The 24,927-nt window shown below is 41.6% G+C and overlaps 1 protein-coding gene across 6 annotated transcripts in view; it reads right to left on the bottom strand.

The window, feature by feature from the left end:
- The window catches only part of LOC102178535 (core histone macro-H2A.1), an 81,423-nt gene that overhangs the window by 19,451 nt on the left and 37,045 nt on the right, over nt 1-24,927 (bottom strand). For 4 of the 6 annotated variants that reach the window (XM_018050353.1, XM_018050355.1, XM_018050351.1 and 1 more), the window contains exon 5: nt 6,074-6,184. In XM_018050353.1, coding sequence (XP_017905842.1) covers nt 6,074-6,184 — 111 coding nt within the window. The remainder of the gene's footprint in view (nt 1-6,073; nt 6,185-24,927) is intronic. The other 2 variants (XM_018050357.1, XM_018050354.1) reach the window with 1 other exon arrangement.

The following is a 24,927-nucleotide window of genomic DNA, read 5'->3' as shown; positions in this document are numbered from 1 at the left end:
AAACCCTGACATTCTATAAGCAATAGAAATATTACCCCCCATTTCTGATTCCCAAAAGCAATAGGCAGATTCTCAAAACAGGGACCTGCTTAGACTAAAAGTTGTGGAAATGAACTGGTCTTATGGCCAGGGAAGGATCCTGGCTAGGCCCCGCCACAGCGAAGGGAGGCTTCATCTTTAGTTAGGGCTCAAAGGGAGAAGAGGCCCAAGTTCTCTCCACTTAAGACTTTCTGCGGTGTGATTCCCAGCTCTGCAGGGTGATCGAGGGCCCTGACATTCCTGCAGCTGGAGGATGCCCACTGAGGTGACCTCACACAGTGATGTGCTCAGAAGCACATGTGGGCCCTGGTGCCAGGACAGAGGCACAGAAGGGATGGCATTGGGGTGAGGATACTCATGGTTGTGCTCAAGGGGAAGGGGTGTGGGTGGGGTGTGATCTCAGAGTAAGGCAAGTGAAGCTTCAGGACAAGGCAAAGGGTTTGATTATGTATCATGTACGTATTGCATATGACATCAAGCAAATGCTGTTTACAAAAGCTCAAATTAAGCCAATATTCCCTGCTTCCTCCACCGAAAATAAAAACTCACATTGTGTGAAGCAGCAGGAGGTTCTAGCGGGAGGAATGGAAAGGAGAAAGAGACGGGGGCGGGGGAAACAGTCCACTTGGTGTTATGGGTGAATACGCTTTAAAGACATCTAGATGATTTTTTTTTTTTTTTGGTTTTAAAGTCATACATGTTTAAGTCTTTAAAATTCATGCTGTTTTTTTTTCCCCAATTGTATAGATGCTTCTGGATTTGTATTCAGAAATGCCCCAATGGAAAATCAGCTATTTCCATGGGCTCTGGTTCAACTAGCCGGGGAGACCCTGGTAGATTCTCTCTGCCTCTGCCTCTGCCTCTGCCTGGGGAGAACAGCCCCCTGCTCTTTAGGGGGAGGGCTGTTCTGGGGAAACCATAGGGCTTCAGGGCCTTGCTGAAGTGAGGGAGAGGTTGCAAAGAGAATTCCGAGTTCTCTCTGGGCTCACCTTCCCTCTGAGTGGAAGCAGTCCCCCTCTTGGAATCACAGAATCCTGCCTGTCAGCCACTGCCCCTAGCATGGAGAAGCCCTAGCTAATCAAGTGCACCTTCACTCTCAGCCACATCCGAGCCTTGACTTCCCAGCTCTGTTCTGCCAGGTGCCAGGCTCAGCAGAAGTCCTCAGGGTAAGGGGCTGAGCCACAAAACAGTAATGCTATTAAAAATGTTTGTGCTTGGGGGAGGCCCAGTCTGTGTTTGTGTGGGGGAGAGGAATGGGGAGGGGAGAGGACAGATTGCTTCAGGCACCCTGGAAAGGTACATGGGCAATTACCTTGGCTTGGGCATGCTGGACCAGGTGCAGAAGCTGACAGTGATCTGATCCTCTGATCACGAGCAAGGACAGAAGCTCCCCTGGACAGGAGGACAGGTAGAGGCCGTGCATGCACATGCCTGGAAAGGGTCTGGATGTGCAGAGGACATATGCCAACAGGCCGGGCAGGCCCAGAATAGATGTCCAGTAGTAGGAGGTCCCAGGACCGCCCCCCTCAAGACCCACCCAGGGTCAAATCCACTTGGGCCTCTCACCCAAAGGGGTGCACAGCTGTCTGAAGCATATGGCAGAGCAGGGGTGTTTGTGGGCTGGGAAATCAGATGTCTGGGGCACTGTGAACATTCCCAAGTTGAGTCTGATTTTCTGGGAGCGGGGAGGCTTGTTAATGATTTCGGAATGTGAGTAAGGTGACTACTTCCTTGTCTTAATATTGAGAAAGATGGAAAACTAAGTTTTAAATCCCAGAATGGTGAATTTAAAGTATCTGTGAAGACTACTGGCCACTAGAGAAAGTGACCAAAGAGCATTGCCAGGTATACAGCAGAAAGGGGGTCCCACCTGGCTGTGGGGCTGGGGGAAGAGGACTGAGCCAAGGGTCCTTCAGGCTCTCCTCCACGACGGGGACCTGATGATGCCCAGGTCACTGGGCTCTGCTGAAGCCAGCCTCTGATGTCTACGGTCCCCAGTCTTCCCTCAAGGAGTTACGCCTAGTCAATCCTTGTTGTCTACTTCTGATGTGAACTCGTTAGGGTGTAAGCTCTCCTTGGATGGCAGAGAGAGGGCCATCCAATGCATAAGACAGTGCTCGGGTCTCTCTAGGCCCACAAACAGTGCTGGGATTGATCAAACATCCAGACACAACTCTGTAATGAGATGTACAAACCGCTTCCCTGAAAGCAGGAATATGGAGAGGTCAGAGCTCAGGAATTGCCCTTGTCCTGGATGGGACCTGGGGTGGCGCAGAGGTGACCTGGCCATCCTGGAGCTGGCTGGGAAGTAGCTTGCCTGTGGTAAGGAAGGAGCTGGTGGCTTGGGGCTACTGGAAGGACATCTGGGATATCTTGACATGACCTCCTTGGCTAAAGGAAGCAGTACAATCCTTTTTTTTTTTAAACATATGTGATCAAAAATTCAATTTTAGAGAATAACAGTATTAAAGATTATCTGAGTGACTCACTGAGTATAGCCTGGCATAGTCCAAGCTTTGTCTCTCATTCTCTTACAATGGACAAGGAAGACTTCTTTCCCTGTATCCACCACATAAAATGGAACTCTTCTCCTGTCCCCAGGGTCCACTTCAACTAAGGTGGATGGAGAGGCAGAGGTCCTCCACAGAACTGTCTCCACCTCCTCACAGAGTACAACGTGTCCCCGTGGCCTGCTTCAGGAACCACTCCCGCCCCGGCCTCTCAGGTGAAGGGGTTTCCTCCTCTGTGCTATGCTGCCCAGCCTGCAAGTATGCCTGGTCTGAATCCCCCAGAGGCTCAGGCCTGGTGATGGCATCTGGTGCATTTCAGGCTAGAATGTGCCACCCGAGGATAAGGACTCAGGACACTGCTGGAGGAAAAGCATGGGATTACCCGTGTCCTAAACTGTCTCAGAAGCCAACTGTCTGCCGTAGGGTGGAAGGGGGTGGTGGGCCTTTCCTCCATGTTGCTGCTTCAAGAGCCCTCCCTCTCTTCACTATTCCCTAGCCCCCGGGACCTGGGTGTCTGGATCTGAGGAAGAAAACCCCTGGTGCCTACCCCTGCCTCGAGCAGCCTACAGGGGTCTGGCTGCAATCCTGATAGTGCGCGGTGGGGGCGGGGAGGGCACACGCACGCCCTCCTGACACCGCCTCCCAGCCGCTTCTAGTAACACTGACTCATCCAGGGAAGTCTACATCACTTACTACCACTGACGAAGATTTATAATGCACCTTGGAAGTACTGCTTTTGAACATAAAGCTTTTAAAATCTCTGAAAAGACGCTGAGAATCTCCACTGAATCACAAAGCAAACACATCTAGTCAACTCGGATTCGCAGCACCGTTTCCCTTTTGAAAACAATTCAACAATGTGTGTGAACACTGGGTAAAATCAAAGAATAATGAGAGTGATTACTCCTGAGACAGCTGTATGTGAAATACATCATCATCAACAACAATTAGAGCCCTGGCTCCTAAGCCCTGGGCCAGCTTCTCCTGTGAGGAGCTCAGCAACTGTGCCTTTCAGGACTGTAGTGAGCACAGTATCACCTTTCTGACCTCAGCCTGCCTGCACTGCTCTAGCACTGGTGTCACTGTCACAGGCGGCAAACAAGACTCGTAGAACATAGGGTACCATACAGGCATCACTGTGAAGTACCCTTTCTGAAACATTTCCAAAAATCCAAGTCAAAATCAATGCCTGTACTAATGACATTTTAAAATGTGCTTTGTGTGGAAACACCCATGTGTCAGTCTGACAGCTCAGGCCCCTTCTGCACTGAATGCCATGACTTTCAACCGACAGCAGAAACTAACAGAGGGCCAGGAAGTGTTGCTTCAAAGTAATGCTACCAACTGTGACTATTTACTCCCTTTCTCATGCTGCAGGGGCTCAGGGTTCCAAGGACGCTATTTTCTAACAGGGTGCCCCGGCTGACTTGAGATGTTGATTTATTCTGTGACAGCACTTTTGGGGAGACACAGTTTACTCTGCTAAAGGGTGCCTACAGGACTGGGTCTGGGGTAGCTCATCCTGGATGTGTGTATCTGGGGTCATGAAGCTGGATGGGAAAGAAGGTGGGTGTTTCTTCCGGCTCTGCACTCAGCCCCTTCTCTCACAGCTGACCATGTTACACTGGGCTCCAGCTCAGCCCATCCTTTCAGGCTTTTCCTCCAAAAGTCAAGATATCGAACAGCCACGTTAGCTTGACTGTCGAGCCCACTGCTTCCATTTTCCTGTATTTCCTATATAGGATTAGATAACACACCTGTAAATTACTCTAGAGTATCAGTGCCTCTCTACAACATTTTGGACTTCCCCTTCCAACCTAAGTCGGGTGTAGTCAGTGTTCACTGGATTTGTACTTTCCAGTACTTTCCTGCCTGTGGTGCTGACTCTGAGGTCAGAGGGCAGACTGTACCCAGCACAGAGCAGGTGGCGCTGCCTGGTCACAGCAGTGCTAGCCATGAATCTGCAGCCTTTGCTGGCTCCCTCCCAGGCCTCATATGTAGCACCTGAGGCGCTGATCCCACGGCCAAGAAGAGCGCTTCTATGTGTACACAGGTGCCGTATGGCCGAGCACTGCCACTGTAGGGATCCTGCACGGGGGTGTGAGGAGTTCCGATCTGAGGCAGGTTTTGGAGTAAACAGCAGGAGAGAGCAAGAAGAACACAGGGGAGGGAGAGGCACCCAAGGGTGGGGCAAGGGAAGGAGTGAGGGAGAGGGTGGCTCCTGGGCTGAACGGTTGTACCTGTTTAACAGGCTTCCAAGTCCCGGCTAATAGCATTTGGGATCTAAAGCACACTAGAGCTAGTCCTTAAATCGCAGAGCTTTTTCACACTTTAGTTCAAACGAAAGCAATTTGGGTGACAGGTCACATTAACTTTCAATATATTACCCAAAGGACAGGTTAAAGGGTGAAAGTAAACCCAGGTGGTTGCCTTCACTGCTGTGCTGAAATTTTATCAATAAAAAATATTTTACACAAAAAAACTTTCAAAGCCCCAGACCTTAAGATGACAACTAGTGCTGCTTATATTTTCCCTTTGAAAAATGCATACAAAATACAGAAGACAATGGTTATAAAATGTACACTGTAATGGTTATTTGCTGGAACACAGAGTCCACCACAGGAATTGCGTCATGAGAGCCTGAGTGCAATCAGTGACGGGAAGCGGGAGGGAAGGAGGAGGCTTGCAATGAAGTGAGCAGGGGGACTGTGTCACTGAGATGCAAAAGCAAACTGACGGTGAGCTTTTAAAAATGATGCAGCTTCAGGACCAAGTTGTTCACCACATTCAGACTAAATGCAATTTATGTGGAAGTTCAGATCCATGCCTTTAATACTTTTTAATGTAGGGTAAAAAATAAAAATCAGCCAAATAATTCCCACTGTCTCTCCACCCCCTTTTTTGGTGTTAACAGAGAAATATTAACCCTCCTTCTGCGGTCTTAAAAGCCTTTGCATCATTTTTATTTTCAACAAAAGTGAATCATCTGTTACAAAACCATGTAGTGTCCTGGCAAATTTGCACCACTGGGGCAGCTGAAAACATACTGCCCATGGTTAAAACAAACAAACAACTGGCTTGAGGACTCCTCAGCTGGCACGGTGTGTCTAGCAACAATCCCAGCCCCTGGATCAAGGCTCCACCTCCAGTATTCACCAGAATGCCTGGGCTGCCAGCTACATCTTTCTCTTTCCAGGCCCTGGTTTTGACTTTCTGGTCAGGATTATAGGATGACCAGGTCCTCCCACGTACGCAGCTCCTTCCACAGACTGAGCCCAGGGTGTCTCCAACCCCATAGGAGCTCCTGTCCCTCTTCTACACCACCATTATCTCCTCTCCCCACCTGCCAATCTCCCCTCAGCACCTGGCCCAGCCCTCCCCGAGAGTCCTTTCCTAAAGCTGCCCGCCCCTACTCTATCCGCCAGCCCACGAGGCCAGGAGTGGTCCCCAGGCAGCCTTTCTGCTGGGAGAGGCACCCATCAGTCCCAGGGCACGTGAGCAGACTGGGGAGAGCGCTGGCCTACCTTCTGGCCGAGGAAGAGGCTCTTGGTAGAGAGCACAGTGAAGCCGTCGGCGGGTGTGCCCTCGGTTGTGCTGTCGGCGCTGGCGGCTTTGCTGACTTCTCCCTGCTTCTTCTTACACAAATAGAAGAGTCAGTATGAGGCCCGCACAGGTGGAGGCCACGTGAATCTGGGCTTTTCTAACAGACAGGTGAAAAGAAAGCCTTGCCCATAATACTCAAGAGAAAACAGGAAACTAAATCACTACCAGCTCTCAGCATTTGGGGGCTGCAGGCCTATTTTCAAGTCCAAGAATTCCACACAGTGCTAAATTGTATTTTCATCACTTTAGAGTCTTAAAAAAAAAAAAAGCTACTTAAAGGCAAAACTTCACAGTGATAATTTACAACAGAAACACTTGTATAACTGTAGACTAAGCAAATGTCTCTTAATTCAGGGTCTTCACTTTCTAGATGCCTGTACAGTATTCATATCTGAGAGGAAAAAAACAAACTGCTCTGGGTACTTAGTTCTCAAAGAGCCAAAAAAGCAGACCAAGGACCATCACCCTCCAAGCCTCCCCAGCTCAAGAGGTAAGATTCTCCCACTTTCTTTCACTAAGACTCGCCTTGGAGAAGCCTCCATACAGGGGCTGTTGGTGAGCTGCTCTGCCCCCCTTGAAATGCCCCAACCCCCAGCAGTGGGCATGAATCTTGGCAGGCTCCTGGGCCTCTTTCTGGCATCATTCACAGTGAAGGATGTACTCTCCTGGGGTTTCTAAGAGCCTTGCAAGGGTATGTTGTGTAGAGAGGTTTAATTACTCTCCAGATCCTCAGCTTCCTAAAGTCTTTACCTCTTCCTGAAATGGATCAGTCCTAAGAGTGGTCTAAGCAGCAATCAAGGCTTCATGCTGGGCCTCCCCTCACAACCACTTCTCAGTTCCCAAGAGTGGATATTGTGTGGCACACCACCCTTCCAGTAGGGATGCGTGCCCTTCTCAGTCTTTCATTTCTCTTAAGGATGAGGCGTGTATTAGAAATGGATATTTTGGCTCATTTGGGGATTTATTTTATATTCAGATATATTGCTGAGTGAGGAAGGTGAGCACAATGGCAATTTTTGTTTAGGTACTTCACTTTTTTTCTTCCCCCAATTATTATCAAAAAGGACATCACTCCCGAAGGATGGTCTAATGGGAGCAAATCAAGAAAGTAGGGGGTGAGAAATATAAGTGGCTATGCCTTCCTGAAAGAAGGATCTGGACAGTAAATTCAGGGCAAGGCCTGTGCCCTATCCATTTGCCCTTTTAATACTCAAATTCATTAACATATTAACATTTTTACTGACATTGAAAAGTAAGGTCTAGTTTTACTAAGTGCTTTAAAAATAAGGACTGGTTTGCCATTTAGGTTACATGGCTAACCTGGAACATTTTCTATAAAATGAACTAAATTTGATGCTCCAAGGTGTTTATATAAATAAGACAGAAAGCATTTTATTAAGAGACATGGTATTAGCAAAGATCTATTAAAATTATCACTATTCTGGATTTCCTAACAATTTGAGTGTATCAAATTTGACAAGTAAAAGAGAAACACGTATAATCAACAATTACATAGTAAGTCTTAGTAAAGCCTTTTTTGATATACTTTCCAGGAAACAAGAAAGGCAAAGGCTGGATGACAAATCCTTTCACAAGTCAGATGTTTCTAATTCTGTGCTTTCAACAAAACTGAAGAAATACCAAACTGAGTTAGCAGCTGACTCATCATTAAAGAAAGGATTGATGGAGTTTAGTTAATAGTAGTGTACCAGTGCCAGTTTCAGTTGTGATGAATGTACCAGGGTTATGGAAGATGTTAACAACAGTGAAGCTAGGTGAGGGATATTCAGAAATTCTCTACACACGCTTTGTAACTTCTATAAATCTAAAACAATTCTAAAATAAAACATTTATTAAAACAAATTGATGACAGATTACTATGTGATTGTTGGCATGTAACTCAGAAAGAGTTCAGAGGATTGAGTGATGTTGCTATAACAAAATCCTTTCCATTCCCATTTAATTATTTTTGTGAGCAAGACTTTCCAGGCACTGTACCTAAAAGTATAAAAATATAGGATGAGGATTCATTTTTACAATAAGCAACGTTCATCTTAGGGTTCAACTTGAGTTAATTGAAAAAACTATCTCCTTGAATCCTATGACATGATACAGCTTCAAAAACTTACTTTCTCAATAGTTAAAATGTGTCAAGTATTTATCAGCTTGATCAATTGTGTATTATTAATAAAGATGATAACTATCCAATCCTGTGTAAACCATAACATTTAGTGCTTTTATGATCACAGGAAATTTTTTAAATGAATTTAAATTTATGTTAATTATTTTTGTTGTGCAAATCACTAACACAGTACAAGCAAAGAAAAATGTATTATGTTAGGATAAAATTTTCTGGGGAAAGGGAAGGGAAACAAGGGCTCAAAGAAGAAAAATGATGTAGATTTTCTAACTGTTAAAAAAAAGAGCCTGCTTGTGTATTTTATGGTATATCAAACCATCACAGTAATTAGATTTACTTGGATACATTTAAATGAGCAATGAAAGAGCTTTTTAAATTTCAATATTTATTATATATCAAAATTATGCCCTTTATATATATTTAAATTTATTAGTATGAGAAGTTTAGTTGTCAAATTTTAGATGTATGAGATATGAAGATTTTCAAAACTGCTTTAGGAAGTATGCAAGCAAAAAACTGTTAAAGCCAATACTCTACCCAGTGAACACCATTCATACAGGAGATATTCAGTAAATACTTGGGAATGGAGTGCAGTTGATAAACAGACATAGATTTATTGCTTCTGTCCAAGGATACATGAATTTTAAGAGGTCAGAAAGCCCTAAATGATAGAATTTCAGGCATCTGGGAATTGGAGCTGGTTTTACTGGGAGGAGGGGCCTGAACGGCTCCCTGTGCCCCTCATACAAGCCAGCAGCTGCCTATGCAGTCAGGTTACAAAGCTTAGCCTGTGATAAAACTGGTAATTTTCAGCAAGCATTCATCTGCATATGGTCATCTGCACTAAAGCTGCTGCCCCATACTGTAAAGTGGTCCAGCCACTACGGAAAAAATATAAAGATCCTTCAGGAAATAAAAAATAGAACTACCATGTGCTATAGCAATTCTACTTCTGGGAATGTATTCAAAGGAAATGAAAACATATGAGGAGATAGCTGCACCCCATGTTCACTGGAGCATTATTTACAATAGCCAAGACATGGGAACAATGTTAAGTGCCCATCAACAAATAAACAGATAAGGAAAATGTGATACACATACATGCGCAAACACATACTTACAATGGAATATTATTTAGCCATAAAAAAGAAAATCCTGCTGGGAACCTGAGAGAGTTCCAAGTAAGATGAATGCAAAGAAATCCATGCCAAGATACATTATAGTTAAAGTGGCAAAAGTTAAAGATAAGGAGAGAATCTTTAGAACAGCAAGAAAAAACAACTTGTTACCCAAAAAAACCCATAAAATTACCAGCAGATTTTTCAGCAAAAGCTTTGCAGGCAAGAAGGAAATGCCTTGATTTTTCTAAGTGCTAAAAGTTAAAAAAAAAACTTCCCACTAAGAATACTCTACCCAGCAAGGCTCTACTTGAGAATTGAAGAATAAAGATAACAGTTCTCCAGACAAGCAAAAGCTAAAGGAGTTCATCACCACTAAACTCACCTTACAAGAAATAATAAAGACTTCTTTAAGCTCAATGGAAAGGGCACTAATTTACCAACAGGAAAATTTACAAAAGTATGTGTCACTGGTAAAGATTTACAAATACATAGCAAAGGTGGTAGATTATTAACTTCTAAAGCTAGCATAAAAGTTAAAAAGATAAAAGTACTAAAAATAACTAACTACAATAATTAGTTAAGGACACACACAAGAAGAGGCTTCCCAGATGGTGCTAGTGGAAAAGAACCTGCCTGCCGATGCAGGAGACACAAGAGACGTGGGTTCTACCCCTGGGTTGGGAAGATCCCCAGAAGAGGGCATGACAACCCACTCCAGTATTGTTGCCTGAAGAATCCCATGGACAGAGGAACCTGGCATGGACAGAGTCCACAGGGTGGCAAAGAGTTGGACACGACTGAAGCAACTTAGCACGCATGCAAACACACACAAGCAAAAAAAATGTAAAATGGAGGGAAGAGTAAAATGTAGAGCTTCTGAATGGGATCAAACTTATTATTAATTTTAAATAGATTGTTATGTTGTTATACATAAGCCTCAAGGTAAAGAATAAGCCAATAGTAGATATGCAAAAAGAAAGAAATGTAAGCATACTACTAAAGAAAATCATCAAACCACAAAGGAAGAAAGCATGAAAATAAAGAACAGAGGGAGTACAAAACAGACAAAAACAATTAAAATGAGAATAAGTACATACCTATCAATAGTTACTTTAAATGTAAATGTACTCAATTCTACAATCAAAAGACAATGAGTGGCTGAGTGGATGAATACATAACACCCATCGATGTGCTGCCTACAAGAGACCCATTTCAGATGTAGGAATATACACAGACTGAAAGTAAAGGGACGGAAAAACATTTTCCATGCAAATAAAAATCAATAGAAAGCTAAGGTAGCTATACTTCTATGGGACAAAATAGACTTTAAAACAACAACAGACAATGAATGACATTGCATAATGATAAACAAGTCAACCCAACAAGAGGATATAATATGTGTAAATACTTATACACCCAACATAGGAGCAAATTAGTTTATAAAACAAATATTAACAGACCTAAAGGAAGAAACAGACAGCAACACAATTATAATAGGAGACTTTATACCTCACTTTCATCAATGGACAGATCTTCCTTACAGAAAATCAAAAGAAACAATCCCATTCACCACTGCAATGAAAAGAATAAAACACTTAGGAATACATTTACCCAAAGAAACAAAAGACCTATATATTGAAAAATATAAAACACTGATGAAAGAAATCAAAGATGACACAAATAGATGGAGAAATATACCATGTTCATGGATTGGAAAAATCAATATAGTGAAAATGAGTATACTACCCAAAGCAATCTATAGATTCAACACAATCCCTATCAAGCTACTGAAAGGTTGTTGCTGAACCACGCAAAGACGCCGGGATTCTTGGCCTCCGGAGGAGAAGAAATCAATCCAGGGCCAGAAATGAGGCTTGACTGCTCAGAGCTTTTGTGTAATAAAGTTAAAAGACTCTGATGCTGGGAGGGATTGGGGGCAGGAGGAGAAGGGGACGACAGAGGATGAGATAGCTGGATGGCATCACTGACTTGATGGACGTGAATCTGAGTGAACTCCGGGAGCTGGTGATGGACAGGGAGGCCTGGCGTGCGGCGATTCATGGGGTTGCAAAGAGTCAGACACAACTGAGCGACTTAACTGAAATGAACTGAAAGGAGACAGAGAAAGCTTCTGACATAGGCATCAGAAGGGGGCACAAAGAGTACCCCCTTGCTAGTGTTAGCCATGGAGTTATATATTCTCTAATTAGTTATTACAGTGAATCAAAAGAATGTCTGGAGGTTGTAAAGACCTCACTAGACCTACTCCCATAATTTACACCTTAAGATAACAGGATTAGCCAGAAGGTTTTTTACAGAGACTAGTCTTCAAGCAGGATACATTATTGTTATATAATCCAAAGGAATGTAGAGGGACAAAAAAAGCTTGTCCTTTCTTCCTCCTTGAGAATTCCAGACCCCTCTCTCCTTGGGGACCCCTAGACTTCTTATCAACCTGCCTAGGAAATGACTCTCTTACTACCAATGGTATTTTTCACAGAACTAGAACAAATAATTTCAAAATTTGTATGGAAATACAAAAAACCTCAAATAGCCAAGCAATCTTGAGAAAGAAGAATGGAACTGGAGGAATCAACCTGCCTGACTTCAGTCTATACTACAAAGCCACAGTCATCAAGACAGTATGGTACTGGCACAAAGACAGAAATATAGATCAATGGAGCAAAACAGAAAGCCCAGAGATAAATCCATGTACCTATGGACACCTTATCTTTGACAAAGGAGGCAAAAATAAACAATGGAGAAAAGACAATCTCTTTATCAAGTGGTGCTGGGAAAACTGGTCAACCACCTGTAAAAGAATGAAACTAGATCACTTTCTAACACCATATACAAAAATAAACTCAAAATGGATTAAAGATCTAAATGTAAGACAGAAACTGTAAGACTCTTAGAGGAAAACATAGGCAGAACACTCTCTGACATAAATCACAGCAAGATCCTTTATGATCCACCTCCCAGAGTAATGGAAATAAAAACAAAAATAAACAAATGGGACCTAATGAAACTTAAAAGCGTCTGTACAACAAAGGAAACTATAAGCAAAGTGAAAAGGCAGCCTTCGGAATGGGAGAAAACAATACCAAATGAAACAACTGACAAAGACTTATCACCAAAATATACAAGCAATTCATGCAGTTCAATACTAGAAAAACAACCCAATCAAAGAGTAGGCCAAAGAACTAAACAGACATTTCTCCAAAGACATACAGATGGCTCATAAACACATGAAAAGATGCTCAACATCACTCATTATCAGAGAAATGCAAATCAAAACCACAATGAGGTACCATCTCACGCCAGAATGGATGCTATCAAAAAGTCTACAAACAATGCATGCTGGAGAGGGTGCGGAAAGCAAGGAACCCTCTTATGCTGTTGGTGGGAATGCAAACTAGTACAGCCACTATGGAGAACAGTGTGGTGATTTCTTAGAAAACTGGAAATAGAACTGCCATATGACCCAGCAATCCCACTGCTGGGCATACACACCGAGAAAACCAGAATTGAAAGAGACACATGTACTCCAATGTTCACTGCGGCACTGTTTATAATAGCCAGGACATGGAAGCAACCTAGACGTCCATCGGCAGACAAATGGATAAGGAAGTAGTGGTACATATACACGATGGAATACTACTCAGCTATAAAAAAAAAAACACATTGTAGTCAGATATAATGCGGTGGATGAAACTGGAGCTTATTGTACAGAGTGAAGTCAGTCAGAAAGAGAAACACCAATACAGTATATTAACACATATATATGGAATTTAGAAAGATGGTAATGACGATCCTATATGCAAGACAGCAAGAGAGACACAGTTGTGAAGAACAGACTTTTGGACTATGTGGGAGAAGGCAAGGGTGGGACGATACAAGAGAATAGCACTGAAACATGTATATTACCGTATGTAAAGATGACCAGTGCAAATTTGATGCATGAAGCAGGGCACCCAAAGTTGGTGCTCTGGGAACAACCCAGAGGGGTGGGGTGGGGGTGGGTTAGGATGGTGGGACACATATATACCCATGGCTGATTCATGTTGATATATGGCAAAAACCACAATATTGTAATTAGCCTCCAGTTAAAATAAATAAATTTTTTTAAAAAGCAGAAAAAAAATGATTGCCATGAAAATGAATGACACTGCATAATGATAAACAAGTCAAACCAACAAGAAGATATAATATTTGTAAATATTTATGCACCAAACATAGGAGCAAGTTAAGTATATAAAACAAATATTAACAGACCTAAAGGAAGAAATAGACAGCAACACAATTACAATAGGAGACTTTATACCCCACTTTCATCAATGGACAGATCTTCCTTACAGAAAATCAGTAAGAAAACACTGGCCTTAAAAAACATATTAAACCAGATGGATTTAAAAGATACATATAGAATATTCCACCCAAAGCAACAGAATACACACTCCCTCTCAAGTACACATATAACATTCTCCAGGATAGACCACATGAATGGCCACAAAACAAGTGTTAATAAATGTAAGAAATCATAAAGTATCTTTTTTTGACCACAATGGTATAAAACCAGAAATCAATTATAGGAAGGAAACTGAAAAAAAATCACAAATATGTGAAGGTTAAGCAACATGTTACTGAACAACCAATAGGAAGAAAACCAAGAGAAATTTGAAAAAAAAAAACCACCTAGAAATGGATGAATTCCTAGAAACATACAACCCACCAAGAGTGTATTGTGAAGAGACAGATAGTCTGAACAGACCAATTACTACTGAAGAGGTCAAATCAGTAATTAAAAACCTCCCAATAAACAAAAGTCCAGGATCAGGCAGCTTCGTTGGTGAATTCTACCAAAGATTTAAAGAGGGATTAATACCAATCTTTCTCAAACTCTTACAAAATACAGAAGAGTCAGAAACACTCACAAACTTATTTTACAAGGCCAGCATTATCCTACCAAAACAGGACAAGGACACCAAAAGAAAATTAAAGGCCAATACCCCTAATGTACACAGATCAGAAATGCTCACCAAAATATTAGCAAATTGAATTCAACAATACATTAAAAAGATAATACACCATGATCAAGTAGAGCTTACTTCAGGGATAGAAAGATGGTCCAACATCTGCAAATCCATCAGTGTGATACACCATATCAACAAATGAAGGATAAAACTCATGATCATATCAATAGATACAGAAAAAGCAATTGAAAAACTTCAACATCTATTTGTGATGAAAAACCCTCAGCAAAGTAAGTACAGAAGAAGCATACCCCAACATAATAAAGACCATATATGCCAAGCCCATAGCTAATATCAGATTCAGTGGTGAAAAGCTGACAGCTTTTCCTCTAAGATTAGGAACAAGACAAGGATGCACACTCTTGACGCTTTTACTCAATGTAGTATTGGAAGTTCTAGCCACAGCAACCAGGCAAGAAAAAGAAAAGGTATCCAACTCAGAAAGAAAGAAATAAAATTGTCACTATTTGAACATGACATACACAAAAAAACCTCTAAAGTTAGAAATAAATGAATTCGGTAAAGTTGCAGGACAAAAAAATCAATACACGGTTTTATGTGGTGTTTCAAAACATACACTGATAATGAAATTATCATCAACAGAAACTAAGAAAACAATTTACAACATTTAAAGGAATAAAATGCCAAGGATTATACTTAAACAAGAAGGTGAAAGTCCTGCACAGTGAAAACTATAAGATATTGATGCAAGAAATTAAACACAAATAAATGGAAAGATATTCTATGCTCAAGGATTGGAAAAATTAATACCATTAAAATGTTTATACTACCCAAAGTAATTGACAGATCCATTACAATCCCTATCAAAATTCCAATGGAGAGAGATCTCTGCAAGATGGTGGAATAGAAGGGCCTGTGGTCACCTCCTCTCATGAAAACATCAGAATCAAAACTAACTGTTGAGCAACCAGTGACAAAAGATACTAGAAGGCACCAAAAAAAAAGGTATTTTCAAAGAAAAGAAGCCACAACAAGATGGTAGGAGAGGTGCTTTTGTGATATTATCAAATCCCAACCTTTAGACACACTCATCAAGAAAGAAAGGGAGAAGACTCAAATCAATAAAATTAAAAATGAAAAAGAAGCTACAACAAACACTACAGAAATATAAAAAATCATAAGAGACTATTGCAAGCAACTATATGCCAGTGAAAATAAACAATCTAGAAGAAATGGACAATTCTTAGAAAGGTACAATCTCCCAAGACTGGACCAAGAAGAAATAGAAACTATGAACAGACCGATTACAAGTACTGAAATTGAAACTATGACTTAAAAACTCCTTACAAACACAAGTCTAGGACCACATGGCTTCACAGGTGAATTTTATTAAAAATTTAGAGGAAAATTAACACCCATCCTCCTCAAATTCTTCCAAAAAACTGCAGAGGAAGCAACACTTCCAAACTCACTTTACAAGGCTACCATCACCCTGATACCAAAAAGCAGATAAAGATATAACAGAAAAAGAAAATTACAGGCCAGTATCACTGAATATAGATGTAAAAATCCTCAACAAAATACTAGCAAACCAACCCAACAATACATCAAAAGGATCATATGCCATGATTAGGTGGGATTTATCCCAGAGATGCAAGGATTTGTCAATATCTGCAAATCAATCACTGTGACATACTACATTAACAAACTGAAGAATGAAAACTATATGATCTCAATAGGTGCGGAAAAAGCTTTTGACAAAGTTCAACACCCATTTATGACTTAAAAAAAAAAAAATCTCCAGAAAGTGGGCATAGAGGAAACCTACTTCAACATAATACAGGCCACACACAAGTTCACAGCAAACATTCTCAATTGTGAAAAACTGAAACCATTTCCTCTGAGAACAGGAACAAGGCAAAGGTGTCCACTCTCACCACTATTATTTAACATGGTTTTGGAAGCCCTAGCCACAGCAATCAGATAAGAAAAAGAAATAAAAGGAATTCAAATTGAGAAAGAAGTAAAACTGTCATTGTTTGCCAATGACATGATAGTATACATAGAAAATCCTAAAGATGCCACCAGGAAACTACTACAGCTAATCAATGAACTTGGTAAAGTTGCAGAATACAAAATCAATGCACAGAAATGTTTTGTTCTTATACACTAACAATAAAAGATCATAAAGAGAAATTAAGGCAACAATCCCATTTATCATTGCAACAAAAAGAATAAAATACCTAGGAATAAACCTACCAAAGGAGGTAAAAACTTGTACTCAGAAAACTATAAACCACTGATGAAAGAAATTAAAGATGACCCAAAACTGATAGTGAGATAGTTCATATTCTTGGATTGGAAGAATCGATATTGCAAAAATGACTATACTACCAAAGCAATCTACAGGTTCAATGCAAGCCCTATCAAATTACCAATGGCATTTTTCACAGAATTAGAGCAAAAAATTTTATAATTTGTATGGAAACAGAAAACATCCCAAATAGCCAAAGCAAGCTTGAGAAAGAAAAATGGAGCTGAGGGAATCAGGCTCCTTGACTTCAGACAATAGCATAAAGCAAAGTCATCAAGACAGTGTGATGCTGACACAAAAACGGAAATATAGACCAATGGAACAGACTAGAAAGCTCAGAGATAAAGCCACACACTTAATCTATGACAAAGGAGGCAAGAATATACAATGGAGAAAAGACAGTCTCTTCAACAAGCAGTGCTGGGAAAACTGGACAGCTATATGTAAAAGAATGAAATGAGAACATTCTCTAACACCATACTGAATGTCAAAGAATTGATGCTTTCAAATCGTGATGCTGCAGAAGACTCTTAAGAGTCCCTTGGACAGCAAGTAAAACAAACCAGCCAATCCTAAAGGAAATCAGCTCTGAATAGTCACTGGAAAGACTGATGGTGAAGCTGAAGCTCCAGTACTTTGGCCACCTGATGTGAAGAGCCGACTCACTGGAAAAGACCCTCATGCTGGGAAAGACTGAGGGCATAAGAAGGGGACAATGGAAGACGAGATGGTTGGATTGCATCATCAACTCAACAGACATGAATTTCAACAAACTCTGGGAGATGGTGAAGGAAAAGGAAGCCTGGCATGCGGCAGGAAGTCCATGGGGTTGCAAAGAGTCAGACACGACTGAGAGACTGAACAACAACAAAAACACCATACACAAAAATAAACTCCAAATGAACTGAAGACCTAGACATGAGACCTGGCACTATAAAACTGCTAGAGGAAAACACAGGCAGAACACTCTTTCACATAAATCACAGATTTTTTCTCTACCCACCTCCTAACGAAAATAAAGACAAAACTAAACAAATGGGACCTAATTAAATGTAAAAGCTTTTTGCACAAAGATAACCATAGATGAGACAAAAAGACAACCTTCAGAATGGAAGAAAATATTTGGAAATGAAGCAACTGACAAAAGATTAACTTCCAAAATATATAAACAGCTCATGAAGCTCAATAACAAAAAAACAACCCAATCAAAAAACGGGCAGAAGAACCTAAACAGACATTTCTCCAAAGAAGACAACTATTGTCATTTAGTCACTGCTGCTGCTGCTGCTGCTGCTAAGTCGCTTCAGTCGTGTCCGACTCTGTGCCACCCCATAGACGGCAGCCCACCAGGCTCCCCCGTCCCTGGGATTCTCCAGGCAAGAACACGAGTGGGCTGCCATTTCCTTCTCCACTGCATGAAAGTGAAAAGTGAAAATGAAGTCACTCAGTCATGTCGAACTCTTCGCGACCCCAGGGACTGCAGCCCACCAGCCTCCTCTGTCCATGGGATTCTCCAGGCAAGAGGACTGGAGTGGGGTGCCATTAGTCACTGAGTCATAGCCAACTCTTTTGTGACCCCATGGACTGTACTCTGCCAGGCTCCTCTGTCCGTAGGATTTCCCAGGCAAGAATACTGAAGTAGGTTGCTGTTTCCTTTTCCAGGTGATCTTCCTGACCTAGAGATTGAACCCATGTTTCCTGCTTGGCAGGCAAACTCCTGCATTGTAGGCAAAGTTTTTTGTTTTTTTTTTAACCACTGAGCCACTAGGAAGCCCATACAGATGGCCAAAAGGCACATGAAAAGATGCTCAACATAACCAATTATTACAGAAAGTGCAGATCGAAACCACGATGAGCTATCCCTTCACATCAGTCAGAACGACCAAGCAGGGAACTCAGCTCAGTGCTCTGCGGGGACCTAGATGGATGGGGTGTGGGGGAGAGATGGAGGTCTAAGAGGGAAGGGGTGTATGTACACACAGCTTGTTCACTTTGCTGTACAGCAAAACAAACACAAAACTGTAAAGCAACTATACCCCAATTAAAAAAATAAAAGAACAGGTATGTGAGTAACAAAAATCACTTCGCTGTACACCTGAAACTAATACAACAATGTAAATCAAATATACTTCAATATAAAATTTAAAAGATAAAAATGTGCTCTTAAAAAAATACATATATAAACGTGTGTGTGTGTGTAACTGAATCACGGTGCTTTACAGCAGAAATTAACATTATGAATCAATAATACTTCAATTAAAAAAAAGAGAACAGTAAAATGTGAAAAAGATTCCAATGGTATTTTAAAAAGAAATATAACAATCTTAAAATCTGTGTGGAACCATGAAAGACCCTCAACTGTCCAAAGCAGTCTTGAAAAAGAACAACAAATCTGGAGGCCTCATGTTCTCGCATTTCAAACTACCTAGGAAAGCTGTAGTAATGAAAACAGTATGATACTGGCACAAAGTCAGACAATGGAACAGAATAACAAGCCCAGAAACAAACACAGGCATCTATGGTCAACTAATGCACAGCGAAGGAGCCAAGAATATACAATGGAGAAAGGACAGTGTCTTCAATAAATACTGTTGAGGAAATTCAACAAGCAATGGAAAAGAATAAAACTGCACCACTATCTTACACTATACACAAAAATCAACTCACGATAGACTAAAAACTTGAACATACGAGTTGAAACCATAAAACTCCATGCGGAAAACAGACAGTAAGCACTTTGATATTTGTATTGGCAATGATTTTGGAGTTGATGCCAGAAGAAAAGGCAACAAAAGCAAAAATAAAGAAGTAGGTCTATATTAAACTAAAAGGTTTCTACACAGCAAAAGAAACAATTGACAAAATGAAAAGGCAACCTATGGACCTTTATAAAAACTCTGACAACACAAGAGCTAAAAACTCGAGAGCACTTTTCCAAAGACATACAAATGGCCAACATCACTAATGTTGGAAATGAGGGAAATGCAAATCAAAACCATAATGAAATAGCACCTCACACCTGTTAGAGTGGCTACTATCAAAATGACAGGAAATAACAAGTGTTGGTGAGGATGTAGAGAAACAGGAACCCTGGTTCACTGTTGATGGGAACATGAATTGGAGCAGCCACAATGGAAAGCATTGTGGAGGTTCCTCAAAAACTTAAAAACAGAACTACCACATGATTCAGCAGTTCCATTTCTGAAAATTCATCCAAAGGAAACAAAAACACCAACCCAAAGGGATATAAGGGCTTCCCTGGTAGCTCAGCTGGTAAAGAACCCGCCTGAAATGTAGGAGAAATGGGTTTGATTGCTGGGTCAGGAAGATCTGCTGGAGAAGGATCGGCTACCCACTCCAATATTCTCATGCTTCTCTGGTGGCTCAGCTGGTAAAGAATCTGTCTGCAACAGGATATATGCACTCCATGTTCAATGCAGCATTACGTGTAATAGCCAAGATACCGAAATACGGCAACAACCAGAATGGCCATCGATGGAAGAATGGATAAAGTATGACACACACTCCCCTATGCACACAAAAAGGAGTATTAATCGGTCATACAAATGAAGGAAATTCTGCCATTCGTGACAAAATGGATGGACCTTGACAGCACTGCTAAGTAAAGTAAGTCAGAGAAATTAAAATGCCATATATACCGTATAATCTCTCTTGTATGTGGAATCTTAAAAAACAGTAACAGGAAAACCAAACTCACAGGAAAAAAAGATCAGATCTGTTTCTAAGGACAGAAGGTTCAGGCAGGTGGGATTGGAAGAAAGTGGTCAAAAGGTACAAATTTCCAGTTATCAGGTAAGTACTAGGAATGTAATATCCAACATGAAGACTATGGTTAACACTGCTGTATGAGACACAGGAAATTTGTTGAGAGCAGGTCCTGAGAGTTGTTATCACAAGGAGAAAAAACTTCTTTTTTGTATATGAGACGATGAATACTAACTATACAAATAGCTGAGAAAAGAAAAGTGAAAGGCAAAGGAGAAAAGGAAAGAGATACCCATCTGAATACAGAGTCCCAAAGAATAGCAAGGGAGATAAGAAAGCAATCTTAAGCGAACAATGCAAAGAAATAGAGGAAAACAACAGAATGGGAAACACTGAGATCTGTTCAAGAAAATTAGAGCTACCAAGGGAACACTTCATGCAAAGATGGGCACAATAAAGGACAGAAATGGTATGGACCTAACAGAAGCAGAAGATATTCAGAAGAGGTGGCAGGAATACACAGAACTGTACAAAAAAAAAAGATCTTAATGATCTCGGCCAAGTCTCATCTGCTCTGATGTTTGAATCTCTGGAAATTTCATTAAAAAGTCAGCAAAATTTTGCAAGGATGGCATCTTCACAAAAGAACCCATCCCTTTCTTTGGAATCCCTTACCAGAACATTCATCCCTCATTTGCAGTTTAAAATATTTCTCAAAAAAGAAAGAGGCACTCTCCCAAAATCATCTTGGGCTTTCTGCCAGGCAAAAAGGAGCAAGTGTATTTTCTTGATCAAGGAGAGTGATTCACACATGAGGGTGGAGTTCAGTTGAGGCGGTAGCATGGATATATATTTGAAAAATCTGAAGTGAGATAACTTTTTATCAGAATTTTTGGCAAAAATTATCTTCTTGGCGATGCCCTAAAGCTTATCCTGTAAATCTTGGCAAGCCTTCTGTCAAGGGGTCTCAACCTAGAAGATTTAGGCATAGTTTCCTTTGAATCTTCGGTCCCCAGGTTTCTATGATGTGCTGGGGACCTCGCACGAAGGCCTGCCCCCTTCTCTCTGGGAGGAGTCAGGTGTGCTCCTGCCCTGTGCCAGGAGCTCTCTTCTCTGTCACTGGAATGCCTAGACACCTTCTCCTTCAACGTTGCCTTCCCAGAGAAGCCTCCCCCGACCACCTATGTAAGGCGATGCTGCCCTACTGTCACTCCACTTTACCATGGGCAGAGAGCCACTCGCTGCCCACCCCGCTTCTGTAATGACTCTGCCTCCCTCACCAGACCAGAGCTCACTGAGCACCGAGGTGCTATACCCTCACTACCAAGAAGGGGAGCAAGCACAGGCCGACGAGAAAACACGGATCGCACGCGTGCATCTTCCTTCAACTACTCAAGTGTCAAACGGGAAAACAATAAGGCAACTTTCAAAATTTCTTAATGGGATAATATGCTGTATATGCGAGTAATAGCCATCAAGGTTAAAAATACACTGTCTCCTTCAGCAAGTCCACTTGGAGGCCTTCCTCCTACAGATGCACTTGCACACAGAGACCCAGGCACAGTGATGGTCACTATGGCACGGTTTCTCAGAATGGACACAAGGAACAATCCACAGAGAACTGGGTACACTGGTTCTGTTTACAGTATCAGTAACTGGGGTCACACCATGAGATACTAAAGCAGCTCACATGCCAAGATGAACAAGAACTGCCAAGGGAGTAAGAGAAACAGACGTGTGCCAGACACTGCTGCAAGCATTCCACATGGATTCCCTTTTAAGCTTCCCAACCACCCTGTGACATACCTCCACTTTACAGATGAGGAAACTGAGATGCTAGAGATATAAACTTTCCAAAGTGACACAGCCAGGAACTATCAGAACTGGAATACAAAGCTGGCACCAGCAACCACTGAAGCCACACTGCCAAGTCATTGGGGAATAAGATTCATAAAAGAAGAGAGGCGAAAAGCAAAGGAGAAAAGGAAGATATAAGCATCTGAATGCAGAGTTCCACAGAATAGCAGAAGAGATAAGAAAGCCTTCCTCAGCGATCAATGCAAAATAGAGGAAAACAACCGAATGAGAAAGACTAGAGATCTTTTCAAGAAAATTAGAGATACCAAGGGAACATTTCATACAAAGACAGGCTTGATAAAGGACAGAAATGGTATGGACCTAACAGAAGCAGAAGATATTAAGAAGAGGTGGCAAGAATACACATAACTGTACAAAAAAGATCTTCATGACCCAGATAATCACGACGGAGTGATCACTCACCTAGAACCAGACATCCTGGAATGTGAACTCAAGTGGGCTTTAGTAAGCATCACTACGAACAAAGCTAGTGGAGGTGATAGAATTCCAGTTGAGCCATTTCAAATCCTAAAAGATGATGTTGTGAAAGTGCTGCACTCAATATGCCAGCAAATTTGGAAAACTCAGCAGTGGCTGCAGGACTGGAAAAAGTGAGTTTTCATTCCAATCCCAAAGAAAGGCAATGCCAAAGAATGCTCAAACTACTGCACAATTGCACTCATCTCACACGCTAGGAAAGTAATGCTCAAAATTCTCCAAGCCAGGCTTTAACAATACGTGAACTGTGAAGTTCCTGATGTTCAAGCCGGTTTTAGAAAAGGCAGAGGAACCAGAGATCAAATTGCCAACATCTGCTGGATCATGGAAAAAGCAAGAGCGTTCCAGAAAAACATCTATTTCTGCTTTATTGACTATGCCAAAGCCTTTGACTGTGTGGATCACAATAAACTGTGGAAAATTCTGAAAGAGATGGGAATACCAGACCACCTGACCTGCCTCTTGAGAAACCTATATGCAGGTCAGGAAGCAACAGTTAGAACTGGACATGGAACAACAGACTGGTTCCAAATAGGAAAAGGAGTACGTCAAGGCTGTATATTGTCACCCTGCTTATTTAACTTATATGCAGAGTACATCATGAGAAATGCTGGGCTGGAAGAAGCACAAGCTGGAATCAAGATTGCCGGGAGAAATATCAATCACCTCAGATATGCAGATGACACCACCCTTATGGCAGAAAGTGAAGAGGAACTAAAGAGCTTCTTGATGAAAGTGAAAGAGGAGAGTGAAAAAGCTGGCTTAAAACTCAACATTCAAAGAAAACAAAGATCGTGGTATCTGGTCCCATCACTTCATGAGAAACAGATGGGGAAACAATGGAAATGGTGTCAGACTTTCTTTTGGGGGGCTCCAAAATCACTGCAGATGGTGACTGCAGCCATGAAATTAAAAGACGCTTACTCCTTGGAAGGAAAGTTATGACCAACCTAGATAGCATATTCAAAAGCAGAGACATTACTTTGCCAACAAAGGTCCATCTAGTCAAGGCTATAGTTTTTCCAGTAATCATGTATGGATGTGAGAGTCGGACTGTGAAGAAAGCTGAGTGCTGAAGAATTGATGCTTTTGAACTGCGGTGTTGGAGAAGACTCTTGAGAGTCCCTTGGACTGCAAGGAGATCCAACCAGTCCATTCTGAAGGAGATCAACCCTAGGATTTCTTTGGAAGGAACGATGCTAAAGCTGAAACTCCAGTACTTTGGCCACCTCATGTGAAGAATTGACTCATTGGAAAAGACCCTGATGCTGGGAGGGATTGGGGGCAGGAGGAGAAGGGGACGACAGAGGATGAGATGGTTGGATGGCATCACCAACTCAATGGACATGGGTTTGGGTGGACTCCGGGAGTTGGTGATGGACAGGGAGGCCTGTCATGCTGCAGTTCATGGGGTCGCAAAGAGTCAGACACAACTGAGCGACTGAACTGAAAGATGTATGTGTGTGTGTGTATATATATATATATATATTTGTGTGTGTGTGTGTGTGTGTATATATATATATATTTAAAGCTAGTAGTATCAGGAAGGCTTTATATATCCATATGCTTTCATGTGCTTAGACTTTCTCAAAGGGTGCATGAGAACTCTGCTCTGGGGAGAAGTGGGAGGACTGTGGTGTGAGTGAGATTTTATTACTACATACTCTTTCATACTATCCAAACTCACACACACTACCCACACAAATATTCATTAAAGTCACTAAACTGTAGGGCTGAAATGGAACCCATTGTTTCACTAGGGTGGGTAAACTGAGGCACAGACTCGCCTGAGGCCACCCAATTAGGAGAAACCCCAAGGCACTTGCAAGGGCCCTGGACGCCCAGCACCCAGTGGGTTGTGTCACCTTCTCTAACGGTTTCCACTATAGCTGACTCAGCTGTCACAACTGGAGACTTTCAAAACCTCCCAATTACATAGAATTGGGGGAAAAATTATGATTTGGAATTCAAGTGTTGACACTTGAAAAATACCAACTCCCTTTCACTACAAGTGCTTTAGCATGTAACTAAGGCTTTTTTTGCATGTCTCTGGAAAGGTTATTTTCAGAACATTCCACTTAAACCTGGAGTTGCAGGGTTCTCTGCTGTTTCTGGGAGCTGACAC

This window comes from Capra hircus, chromosome 7, assembly GCF_001704415.2.
Source record: "Capra hircus breed San Clemente chromosome 7, ASM170441v1, whole genome shotgun sequence".
Lineage (NCBI taxonomy): Eukaryota > Metazoa > Chordata > Mammalia > Artiodactyla > Bovidae > Capra > Capra hircus.
This window is presented reverse-complemented; position numbering and strand designations above follow the sequence as displayed.